Raw genomic sequence first — 13,642 nt, 5'->3', positions numbered from 1 at the left:
CTTGGAATACAAATGGTTTAAACCACCTGATTAAACGGAAGAAAAATTTTAAAGTATTCCATAGGATGAATGCTCATATTATTTTTGTACAAGAAACTCATGTCCGGAAAGAGGATAATCAACGTTTCTTTAGATTCTGGAAGGCCCAACAGTATCATGCGAATTCACAGGCTAAAGTAAAAGGCGTTTCTATATTTATAGATTTGTCAATTTCATTTATGCACTATGAGATGATTTCAGATTCTAATGGCAGATTTTTGTTGATTACTGGCTTGCTATTTAACAAAAAGTTGCTATGCTCAACGTTTATGCCCCAAATGTTGACTGTCCTGATTTTTTTAAGAATCTCCTCACATCTCTTCCCAACTTAAATGACTATATGCTGATTATGGGTGGTGATTTTAATTGTTGTTTAAATCCTTTGATAGATCCAAGTTTAATCAAGCACTTCCGAATAAATCGGCTACTCTTATTAACTCTTTTATGACTGACTCTGGAATCTCAGAAATTTGGAGATTCTTACATCCGAATGTCAAAGAGTTTTTTTTTCACATGTACATCAGCACTATTCAAGAATTGACTACTTTCTTATTGACTCTCGATTAATTCCTTTTGTTACGGGTTGCGAATATGACTCTATTGCTGTTTCTGACCATGCACCGTTGAAATTATTTATTAACTCAAGGGATATATCTACTAATTCTAGACAATGGAGATTTAATACCACCTTGCTTCAAGATTCAGATTTCGTTAAGTTTATTGATGAACAGATTAAGTTTTTCTTTACAACAAATTCCACGGATGATATTTCCAGTGGGATCCTCTGGGATACTTTTAAAGCATATATTCGTGGACAAATTATTTGGTACACTGCTGGACTAAAAAAGCAAACTAATAAGGAAATACTTAAACTGGTCGACAAGATTAAAGAAGTTGATAAGAATTATTCTATAGCTCCTAATCAAGAACTTTATACACAGAGAGTTGAACTCCAAATGGAACATAATCTCTTATTATCATCTTCAATTGAAAATCAAAACTAAGAGTCAATTTTATATACATGGTGATAAAACTGGGAAACTTTTAGCTAATCAATTGAAATCGGCCTCGGTTAAACGACAGATTCTTAAGATTCATAAACAAGATGGTACTTTGACAGTTGATCATGATGAGATTAATAAATCCTTTCAAGAATTTTATACCTCCCTTTATCAATCAGAATTTCCTGATGACTCCACTATAATGCATGAATTTTTTAAGAAACTGAATATTCCAAAATTATCATCTAATGAACGTTCAAAACTAGATGTACCTATTACAGTAGAGGAAATGAAGAATGCTATTTTTTCAATGAACTCAGGTAAAGCACCTGGTCCAGATGGATTTACAATAGAATTTTTAAAATTTTTCTCAACTACACTAACTCCTTGGCTATGTGGTGTTTTTAGGGATGCAGTTTCAATAGGTAAATTACCACAATCTTTCTATCGAGCTTCTATTTCCCTAATTCTTAAAAAAGATAAGGATCCTACTGAATGTGCATCTTATAGACCTATATCTCTGCTGAATGTTGATTCTAAGATTTTTTCTAAAATATTGGCAATGAGATTGGAGAATGTATTACCCAAATTATTTCTGCTGATCAAACTGGATTTATTAAAAACCGTTACTCTTTTTTTAATATTAGGAGATTAATGAATATTGTTTATACATCCTCACCCAAAATTCCCGAATGTGTCATTTCATTGGATGCTGAAAAAGCTTTTGATAGAGTTGAATGGATATATTTATTCAATACCCTTGAGAAATTTAATTTTAGTCCGATATTCATTTCCTGGATTACGTAGAACATAGAATAATACAGCACAGTACAGGCCCTTGGGCCCACAATGTTGTGCCGACCCTCAAACCCTGCCTCCCATTTAAGCCCCCAATTTAAATTCCTCCATATACCTGTCTAGTAGTCTCTTAAATTTCACTAGTGTATCTGCCTCCACCACTGACTCAGGCAGTGCATTCCACTCAACAACCACTCTGAGTTTAAAAAAAAACACCCTCTAATATCCCCCTTGAACTTCCCACCCCTTACCTTAAAGCCATGTCCTCTTGTATTGAGCAGTGGTGCCCTGGGGAAGAGGTGCTGGCTGTCCACTTTATCTATTCCTCTTATTATCTTGTACACCTCTATCATGTCTCCTCTCATCCTCCTCCTCTCCAAAGAATAAAGCCCTAGCTCCCTTAATCTCTGATCATAATGCATACTTTCTAAACCAGGCAGCATCCTGGTAAATCTCCTCTGTACCCTTTCCAATGCTTCCACATCCTTCCTATAGTGAGGTGACCAGAACTGGACACAGTACTCCAAGTGTGGCCTAACCAGAGTTTTATAGAGCTGCATCATTACATTGCGACTCTTAAACTCTATCCCTCGACTTATGAAAGCTAACACCCCATAAGCTTTCTTAACTACCCTATCTACCTGTGAGGCAACTTGCAGGGATCTGTGGACATGTACCCGGAGATCCCTCTGCTCCTCCACACTACCAAGTATCCTGCCATTTACTTTGTACTTTGCCTTGGAGTTTGTCCTTTCAAAGTGTACCACCTCACACTTCTCCGGGTTGAACTCCATCTGCCACCTTTCAGCCCACTTCTGCATCCTATCAATATCTCTCTGCAATCTTTGACAATCCTCTACACTATCTACAACAACACCAACCTTTGTGTCGTCTGCAAACTTGCCAACCCACCCTTCTACCCCTACATCCAGATTGTTAATAAAAATCACGAAAAGTAGAGGTCCCAGAACAGATCCTTGTGGGACACCACTAGTCACAATCCTCCAATCTGAATGTACTCCCTCCACCACCACCCTCTGCCTTCTGCAGGCAAGCCAATTCTGAATCCACCTGGCCAAACTTCCCTGGATCCCATGCCTTCTAACTTCCTGAATAAGCCTACTGTGTGGAACCTTGTCAAATGCCTTACTAAAATCCATATAGACCACATCCACTGCACTACCCTCATCTATATGCCTGGTCACCACCTCAAAGAACTCTATCAGGCTTGTTAGACACGATCTGCCCTTCACAAAGCCATGCTGACTGTCCCTGATCAGACCATGATTCTCTAAGTGCTTATAGATCCTATCTCTGAGAATCTTTTCCAACAGCTTTCCCACTACAGACGTAAGGCTCACTGGTCTATAATTACCTGGACTATCCCTACTATCTTTTTTGAACAAGGGAACAACATTTGCCTCCCTCCAATCCTCCGGTACCATTCCCGTGGACAACGAGGATATAAAGATCCTAGCCAGAGGCTCAGCAATCTCTTCTCTTGCCTCGTGGAGCAGCCTGGGGAATATTCCGTCAGGCCCCGGGGACTTATTTTAACAACTCCAACACCTCCTCTCCCTTAATATCAACATGCTCCAGAACATCAACCTCACTCATATTGTCCTCACTATCATCAAGTTCCCTCTCATTGGTGAATACCGAAGAGAAGTATTCATTGAGGACCTCGCTCACTTCCACAGCCTCCAGGCACATCTTCCCACCTTTATCTCTAATCAGTCCTACCTTCACTCCTGTCATCCTTTTTTTCTTCACATAATTGAAGAATGCCTTGGGGTTTTCCTTTACCCTACTCGCCAAGGCCTTCTCATGCCCCCTTCTTGCTCTTCTCAGCCCCTTCTTAAGGTCCTTTCTTGCTTCCCTATACTCCTCAATAGACCCCTCTGATCCTTGCTTCCTAAACCTCATGTATGCTGCCTTCTTCCACCTGACTAGATTTTCCACCTCACTTGTCACCCATGGTTCCTTCACCCTACCATTCTTTATCTTCCTCACCAGGACAAATTTATCCCTTACATCCTGCAAGAGATCTCTAAACATCGACCACATGTGCATAGTATATTTCCCTGCAGAAACATCATCCCAATTCACACCTGCAAGTTTTAGCCTTATAACCTCATAATTTGCTTTCCCCCAATTAAAAATTTTCCTGTCCTCTTTGATTCTGTCCTTTTCCATGATAATTATAAAGGGCCAGGCAGCGGTGGTCACTGTCCCCCAGATGCTCACCCACTGAGAGGTCTGTGACCTGACCCGGTTCATTACCTAGTACTAGATCTAGTATGGCATTCCCCCTGGTCGGCCTGTCCACATACTGTGACAGGAATCCATCCTGGACACACTTAACAAATTCTGCCCCATCTAAACCCTTGGAACTAATCAGGTGCCAATCAATATTAGGGAAGTTAAAGTCACCCATGATAACAACCTTTTTTTTTTTTGCACCTTTCCAAAATCTGCCTCCCAATCTGCTCCACTGTATCTCTGCTGCTACCAGGGGGCCTATAGAATACCCCCAGTAGAGTAACTGCTCCCTTCCTGTTCCTGACTTCCACCCTTTCTGTAGCTGTAATAGTATCCCTGACCAGTAATGCCACCTCTCCTCCCCTTTTTCCGCCCTCTCTATCCCTATTAAAGCACTGAAATCCAGGAATATTGAGAATCCATTCCTGCCCTGGTGCCAGCCAAGTCTCTGTAATGGCCACTGCATCATAATTCCATGTATGTATCCAAGCTCTCAGTTCATCACCTTTGTTCCTGATGCTTCTTGCATTGAGGTACACACATTTCAGCCCTTCTACCTTACTGTCTTTACACTGTTTATTCTGCTTCTCTTTCCTCAAAGCCTCTCTGTATGTTAGATCTGGCTTTACTCCATGCACTTCTTTCACTGCTCTATCGCTCTGGGTCCCATCCCCCTCGCAAATTAGTTTAAAACCTCCCGAACCATGCTAGCAAACCTACCTGCAAGGATATTGCTCCCCCTCGAGTTCAGATGCAACCCATCCAATCTGTACAGGTCCCACCTTCCCCAGAAGAGATCCCAATGATCTAAAAATCTAAAACCCTGCTCCCTGCACCAACTCTTCAGCCACACATTCAACTGCCATCTCCTCCAATTCTTACCATCTCTGTCACGTAGCACTGGCAGCAATCCTGAGAACGTCACCCTTGAGGTCCTGTTCTTCAGCCTTCTGCCTAATTCCCAAAACTCTCACTTCAGGACCTCATCCCTCTTCCTGCCTATGTCGTTAGTCCCAACATGTATCACGACTTCTGGTTGCTTTCCCTCTCATACCAAGATGTCGTGCACCCGGTCAGAGACATCCCGGACCCTGGCACCCGGGAGGCAACAAACCATGTGGGTATCTTTCTCGCGTCCACAAAATCTCCTGTTTGCTCCCCTGACTATAGAGTCTCCAATGACAACAGCTCTCCTCTTCTCCATCCCACCCTTCTGCACCACAGGGTCAGACTCAGTGCCGGAGGCCCTGCCACCGTGGCTCACACCTGGTCAGTCGTCCCTGCCAACAGTATCCAGGATGGTAAACTTATTATTCAGGGGAATGGCTACAGGGGTGCTCTGCACTACCTGTCTACCTCACCTTTGCTTTCCCCCCTCTGACGGTCACCCAGCGACCTGCTTCCGACAGCCTAGGTGTGACTACCTCCCTGTAGCTCTCATCTATGATTGCCTCATTCTCCCTTATGAGTCGAAGGTCATCCAGCTGCTGCTCTAGATTCCTTACACGGTCTTCCAGATCGCCCAGCCGTATGATGTGACTCTGCAGGAGAGGGGCGTTCCCCTAAGACTGCCACATCTCACATGAGAGGCACATCACTGTCTCAGGAGACATTGTAAAAACTGCGAGCTAGCTTGTCCTCCGCCTCTTCGAGTTGAAGCCTCTCGAGTCAAAGCCTCAAAGCTCCACTCCTTCACTGGCCCACTCACTCACTGGCTGCTTCGCTTGAGCTATCCCTCTATTTATCTGTTTGAGCTTTTCAAAATGTTTGGTCACCTGACCTCGACTGCCCAATCAGCTGCTTTCTGCTGAGTCTGAGCTATTCAAATCTTGATTGTCTAATCAACAGCTTTCTGCTGATCTATTCAAATCTTGATTGACTTGATTGCACAGATCAACTGCCAAAACTGCAAGAATCTCTCGAGTCAAAGCTCCACTCCTTCACTGGCCCACTCACGCACTGGCTGCTTTAAACTGATATATTTTACCCCTTTGGCCTCGGTATTTACTAACAATCAAAGATCCCCTTTTTTTTCATTTATTCTGTGGTACTATGCAGGGTTGCCCTCTTAGTCCACTACTATTTGATATTGCCTTGGAACCACTAGCTATTGCCATTCGTGACTCCCCTAATATATTTGGTATTACCCGTGGAAATGAGACTCATAAATTATCACTATGTGCAGATGATCTACTATTACATATTTCTAACCCAGGAAAATCTATTCCGGCAGTATTAACTTTGCTTGCTCAGTTTAGTAGCTTTTCTGGTTATAAACTGAACCCAAGTAAAAGTGAACTCTTGCCATTAAATATGCAGGTTCCCATTTATAGAAACTCTCCATTTAGAGTGATTACTGATTACTTTACTTATTTGGGAGTTAAAATTACTAAGACACATAAGGATCTATTCAATTTCAACCTTTTACCATTAATTAATCAGGTTAAACAACCGATTACTAAATGGTCCCCTTTGTCTCTATCATTGATTGGCCGTATTAATGCTCTTAAAATGATTATTTTGCCCAAATTTTTATATTTATTTCAAGCGATACCAATTTTCATTCCTAAATCTTTTTTTGATACTATTGACTCTAAAATTTCCTCTTATATATGGCAAAATAGAAATCCCAGATTAAGTAAAAAAAAAATACTTACAGAAATCTAAGAAAGAGGGTGGTTTGGCATTGCCTGTCCTAAGATTTTACTACTGGGCAATTAATATTCGATACTTAATATTTTGGACACAAGCTTGGAATACAACTCCAAGCCCACATTGGGTAAACCTTGAAGGCCACTCTGTACAAGGGTTTTCTTTAGCTTCCATTTTAGGAACTTCATTGCCTTTTGCACTATCTAAATTGAATAAACAAATTTTCAACCCTATAGTTAAACATACATTGAGAATATGGTTTCAATTTTGTAAACTTTTTGGCCTGAATGAATTTGTTATCAAGCCCTATTATATCTAATTTCTTTTTCCAACCCTCGGTAATGGACCAAGCCTTTTTGATATGGAAAACAAAAGGTATAATATGTTTTTGTGATCTATTTTTGGATAACTGCTTTATGTCTTTTGAGCAGTTATCTGAGAAATTTGATTTGCCTAGATCCCAGTTTTTTAGATACTTACAAGTAAGAAATTTTTTAAATACTACGTTGCCTACCTTTCTGACTTCAAATCCTTCTGGCATTTTTGATAAAAATTTTAGGTTTTAATCCTTTGCAAAAGGGATTAATAGCAATAATTTATGATATAATTATGAAATTACAGCCAGATATATCTGATAAAATTAAAAATGAATGGGAAAGGGAACTTCAACTTTCCCTACCTATAGAGAAATGGGATAAAATTTTTATTATCCCATAAAAATTCTTCTTCTATATGTGCTAAACATACTTTAATACAATTTAAAGTAGTACACAGAGCTGATATGTCCAAAGATAAACTAGCTCGTTTTTATTCCCATATTAACCCTACTTGTGATAGATGTCACTCTGAAGTGGCTTCTTTAACTCATGTTTTGGTCCTGTCCTCTTTTGGAAAAATATTAGAAAGACATTTTTGATACTATTTCAAGAGTTCTATGCTTTGATTTAAAACCCCATCCTATTACGGCAATCTTTGGATTGCCAATGGTAGAAAATAGATCTTTGTCTTCTTCAGCCTCTCGAATGATAGCTTTTGTTACTTTAATGGCGAGAAGATCTATTTTGTTGAACTGGAAGGAAACTAATCCTCCAACTACCTTCCAATGGTTTTCTCAAACCATATTAAGTTTAAATTTAGAAAAAATTAGAAGTGATATTTTTGACCCTTTGGTTAAATTTGAAGATACTTGGAAACCTTTTATGCAACATTTTCATATGATGTAATCTGACCTTTCCAAATCTTTTTTCTAAAATTATACAATGAGAGGAGCGGAGTTAACGACATTATTGATTGTGTCTGATACAAGCTGTTGGTCTAGCCCTGTTTTGCCTTTTTTGGGGGGGGGGGGTTCCTCTTTTTCTTTTGGGATTTTTTGTTTATTTTTTTTACTTTTTATTTCTTAATGTTTAATCTCATTATGAGTTTGGAAATCTTTTATTTCTATGTTACTTAAAATTCATTTTATATATGCTGATGAACATTTTTCCAATCTCTTTGTACCAACTTTGTTATTGAGTTTATAATTTTGAAAAACTAATAAAAAGATTTAAAAAGAAAGAGTTAGAAATAGTTCAAATTTTTTTTTCAGAATCCACAATACTTTATTTTGAAATGCATATTGTACAGCAGTGAGAAATACAGGAAAAGTTGTAATTTGGTTTTGTTTGAAAAATCTAAGGTATGAAACAGCATAGCAATGTAAGCCTGTTTATTTAGAGACTGCTTTTATGCATCACAGATCCTAATTTTGGGGAGAGAATTTGCAATCAGATTAGAGAGATGTGCAAGAATAACAAATTGCACCATGAGATTTAATCATCCTATCTAAATATACTAATTAAGATGAGGGTAAATAATAAACAAGTAAATTTCCAAGTTAAAGACAAGGCAAATTGTGTTCTTATGGAAGGCTGCTTCTAATAACTTAAAATTGGGATTTGACTCTGGGTCTAAGGTGAAATATAGAAAAGTGCAATTTAAAAGAAAATCTTAACAGAGAGAGTAGAAATTAGGATTTTTGTGAGAAGTGATGTATGATGTCTTTCATTCAATTCTGATGCCATTTTGGTTTGCTGCATACCTCATTGATTTGGTTAAAAGCTAGAGCAGTGGCTTTGAACTTTGTTCCGTATAACTTCATTTAAACAATGAAAGCTTTAAATGATTCCCAAAGTAAGGTGGGTGTGATGTGCCGTAGCTTAGCATCATGCAGATGTTTCTGTAAGAACGGTTTTACATCATAATGTCTGTCAAATAAGGTGTGAACAAAGCTGGGAATAACTGACTTCGAGAAAAGGGTAGAAATTTGAAGATGATCCCAAATTGGAGGTTTTTGGTCATCTCAGTGCATAAAGGAAATGGCAAGGAGCTATCAAAAACTTAAAAAATAAATTAAAAATGACATAAATTGATGTATCACTAATTGAGTTGATACCTTAAAAAAACTAAGTTTGACCTCCATAAAGGGATATATACACACAGACTGAGACTGGCTTTAAAAAGTACACGTATTGACTAATTTAAAAGACTAATTTAAACTAGAGTGTTGACGGACCCCATAAGAAACAGGTATAGTCCTTTTGACTTGTGCCTGCTTGCTGCTTGAGCATTGCTCTCATTCATCCAAATTAAATTATCAGCCTAGTCTTCCCTCAGATGACAGTCCACTGTCCCACGAATGAATCAGATGACCTTTTGCAGCTCTCCCACTATTGCATGTACCTTCCTTTTAAAGGGGAATCCTTGTACAGAATATCCCAGATGCTGTTCTACCACGCAGCAAAGTGGCTCTGTTGCTATGTAGATCCTCTAACAATAGTTCAGCACCCAGTTTACTTTCTTACTGCATTCTAACTTTAAGTGTACAGCCATACCCAGGTCTTCTGAATACTAATAGTTTTCAAAGTTAAAAGCAAATTATTGAAGTATTGTATATGTCAGCATATGCTACCTTGAGATTTGTTTTCTTGGTAGACGTTTACAGGAAGATAGTGATACAATAGAATTTATATCAAACTATACAAAGTGACAAACATCCAATATGCAAAGAGAGGACAAATTATGCAAATAATAAATATTTTAAAAGTAAATAATACTAAGAACATGAGTTGTAGAATCCTAGAAAATTACTCTATCGGTTGTGAAGTTGCTCAGCATTGAGGTGAGTGAAGTTATCCATGCTGGTTCAGGATCTGAGAGTAATATCTATTCTTAAGTACCACACCATTGGGTGGGTTCAAGCCTTCTGTACTTGCTGCCTGATGGTAGTAGTGAGAAGCTAACACGGTTTGGATGATGTGGGTCCTTGAATGATGTTGCTTTCATGTGGCACTGTGCTCAATGACTAGGAGGGCTTTGCTTGTGGTGGACAACCACTTTTTGTAAACTTTTCCATTCCTGGGCATTGGTGTTCCTTACCAGGCCATGATGCAGTTAGAATACTCTTCACTGTGTATCTATAGAAGTTGGTCAGAATTTTGGATGACATGCTGAATATACGCATGCATACTTCTAAGAACGTTGAGGCACTATTATGCGCCTTTGTGATGGCACTTGTGTTGGTCCCAGATCAAGGTGATCCTCTGATATGATAATGTCAACTTCGATTCCCTAATGAGGACTGACTTGTGGATCTCCGGCTTCTTCCTCTGATAGTCAATAAGCTCTTTGCTTTTGTTGACGTTGAGAGTTTTTGTTGTGGCACTCTTCAACCAGATTTTCAGTGTCTCTCTTGTATGTTGATTCATTACCACCTTTTTGGTCAACAATAGTGGTGCCATCAGCAAGCTTAAATATGATTTTTTTGAAGGTGTCATGGATTTAATGCCATTTAAAATTGGTACACGATAAAATCGACTAGCAATTTTATTTGCATTTGGTCCTGAAGCTCACCCATTCTAACTCATGGTGTGAATGCTTATAATAAATCTGCAAAGCTTTATTATAGACCACGGTTAGTTGGCTGAATTTTGTGCATGTAAATGAATTTCAGATGTTTAATCTTCAAGGCGTGCATTTTAAAGATGTCCAATTCCAGTTTTGTAATTAAGTTCAGCTGTTTGAATTGCTTTTATCATTAGATTGTGTGCTGGAGGAGCAATTGGTTAAACAAATTTTATAACATTTAAAACTTATCTTTTTCATTTGAGCTTCTGTTTGATTGCTGGTGATAATTTCTTCTCTCCTCTCCTCTCCCCCCCCCCCCCACCCCCCAACCCGGATTCTTCCGATATAACATTAGCTTTACTTGAATAGCTGTCTATGTGCTTGGAATTTTTGTTTCGTTGTTGCTATTCATTTTTGTTTTTTTTTACAATACAGCATGTATTGAATATTTATAGAAGCTTGGCAGTGGTGTTGAGACTAGCTATGACATTACCAAAAAATGTTGATCTTGCTCTTGAGAGAAATCTTTTAATGTTTTTGGTATGTATTTCCATCTGTTCAATTGAGTGGAATTTAGGGTTTTTTGAAATGGAATGGCTCTTTTGTTTGGATGTATGAATAAAATAAGCCTGAAATATATCCATAGGTGTGTGATTCAGTTTTCTGCAATGATACTCCAGTCAGCTGCTTTTGTTAAAGAAACAATTTACATCAAGAATGTTGATTCTTTTTGTAATTTGTGATGGGAAAGGCTAAAATAAATATTTCACTGAGATTGTAAGCAATTCTTAATTTTAAAAAATCTACAAGTATTAATGGGAGAAATTGATTTGTACATGTGGTTCTAAACAATTGAGATTTGTGGATTAAACCGTTTTTCTTGTTAGATTTCATCTGGCTTTGAACAGTTGTCACTGGGTTAGAGTTGCGCAGTTGGATACTGCATGCAGACTGAAACAGTTATTTGTGCAGTGACACAGCATACAGCTACGTATAGATGTTAACCTCTAAGTGACCTAGCAGGAAGTAGAAGGGTGTAAGCAGCTGTACAGGAGCTCGGTGTATGTGAGCATTCTCAAGATGGATGCCAAAATGGGTTTGTCTTTTTATTTCATTTCAGATTTGAGATTTAAAATCTCACCCTTGTTTAATTCTTGGCAATGTCTTAAGCCAGTTTAGTTTTGGTGTTTAAAAATGACTGCAGTAATTGCAGATCATTACTTTAGACAGAAAGTATGCTGAGATCAGATTGTAAATACAGTAAGGTTGATGTAAAAGGAAATTAATGCTTTACACTACAGAGGAACTGCAGTATTAGGCATGCTTTATTTGTTAAAATGGCAGTGAAGTTTGAGATTGGTTAAGAGAGCTGGTAATTGGATGAGGTCAGCATGCTCGTTGCAGCTTGTATTAAAGCTATTTTTAGGTGGAGCAGATGCCAGCAAATGCATACCAAATATTGCCTACAGTATTTTGTATGGTGTTGATTTGTGATTTGCACTGTTTTGAAAGGATTTTTGTAAATATAAATTTATGTTGAATTGTGATTAATTTACTGACATTACTTAATTGATGAAAAGGAGTCATTTTGCAAGCTTTTAATCTTCTAAGCAAACTAAAATTGTACATCATTTGAAAGTTTTTTGTATTTGACCCTGAAATTCACCCATTGTGACCCATGGTGCTAATGTTTACAGTTTTATTTGTAGTTGCAGATAACACCACTGTAGCGTAGTGGGCGTTGAATTTGGAGTTAATGTCTGTAAGGAGTTTGTATGACCTCCCTGTGAGTGTAGGGGCTTCCTCTGAGTGCTCCAGTTTCCTCCCACAGTCCAAAAATTAATTGGTCATTGTAAATTGTCCTTTGATTTGGTTAGGGTTGAATAGGTGAGTTGCTGGGTGGTGTGGCTCGTTGGGCCCGAAGGGCCTCTTCTGCACAGTATCTCGAAACAAAATAAGAAAGAACTGGTTAATAACTCTCTTAATTGATGTCTTAAAGCTATATATTTTTAAAAAAGTTTGTAATCAGCTGGAAATTTCCCGAAAAGTATTCTGCAAATCTCGTATCAAGCTGGTCTTTTAATTTGAACCGTAACTGGAACACTAAATGCATAAAAACTAATCGAGTGCAAGCTGCAAAACATTTGAAGGAAAGAAACTAATAATTGTAATTCTGTTTTCTATTTTTGTGAATGCTTACAGGTTAGAGGACACGTATATTGTGGAAGGCCGCCAGGTTAAGACTTTACTGAGCAAGTTGATCTTTGAGAAGGGTGTTTTGTCTGTGCTTCTGAGCTGGAAAATAATAACATTTAAAGTTTCAGTCGTTCCTATGTCAAAGGCAGTGTCTTAATATGGCATTTTACTTTGGAACACCAGTTAATTGAGCCTTGCCATGCAGATTCTTTCATGACTGATTTATTAACATTGGTATTGGTGAGAGTGGTTTATTTTTCTGGCTGCAAGTATGCAGCCAATTTTAAAAATATTTCTAATATGAATTTTTATAAAAAGGCAGTATTGGATAGTATGATCTTAAGGCAAGCTATATAATCTGCTAAGTAGCTATGTTACAGGCTTAAGGTGCTCAAGATTTTCTCCAGACTCTGGTTAACCATTCATGACTATTAATTTAACTTTGGCTTCAACATCTTTGCTTTGCTCTCTGTAGTTGACCGGCTTGGAGTATTTTCTATAATGGCCCAGGTATTACTACATTTTGTGGAAGGTTTTGTCAAATTGGGAATTTGCATTTATAGCAAATTAGAATTTAATTTATAATATATTTAAATAATATACTAAATTCTTTAGCATTCTGATTAACTTAAAATGTATTGCTTGTTTAATTATGGGTAGTGTTAAGTGATTATGCAGTCCAATGAAATGGTTATACCATGTGTATGAAGTAAAATGGTGGATAGTTAAAACTAGCATTTCTGATTCATGGAGAAATAGACTTCCAGACCATTCTAATTAATGAAATCCTCATATAACCCAGGGACAGT

The 13,642-nt window shown here is 38.0% G+C and overlaps 1 protein-coding gene across 8 annotated transcripts in view; it reads left to right on the top strand.

Moving 5' to 3' along the window:
* The window catches only part of LOC140201323 (reticulon-1-A-like), a 77,224-nt gene that overhangs the window by 36,477 nt on the left and 27,105 nt on the right, over window positions 1–13,642 (top strand). The window contains exon 1 of one of the 8 annotated variants that reach the window (XM_072265219.1): window positions 11,645–11,733. The exons of the other annotated variants lie outside the window; for them this stretch is intronic. Within the exon in view, the coding sequence (XP_072121320.1) occupies window positions 11,718–11,733 (16 nt within the window). The 5' untranslated portion in view covers window positions 11,645–11,717. Of the gene's footprint in view, window positions 1–11,644; window positions 11,734–13,642 lie in introns of those variants that run through there. 8 annotated transcript variants of the gene reach the window in all.

The sequence above is a fragment of the Mobula birostris genome, chromosome 8 (assembly GCF_030028105.1).
Source record: "Mobula birostris isolate sMobBir1 chromosome 8, sMobBir1.hap1, whole genome shotgun sequence".
Classification (NCBI taxonomy): Eukaryota; Metazoa; Chordata; class Chondrichthyes; order Myliobatiformes; family Myliobatidae; genus Mobula; species Mobula birostris.
Note: the sequence above shows the minus strand (reverse complement) of the source record. Positions and strands in the feature narration are given on the sequence as shown.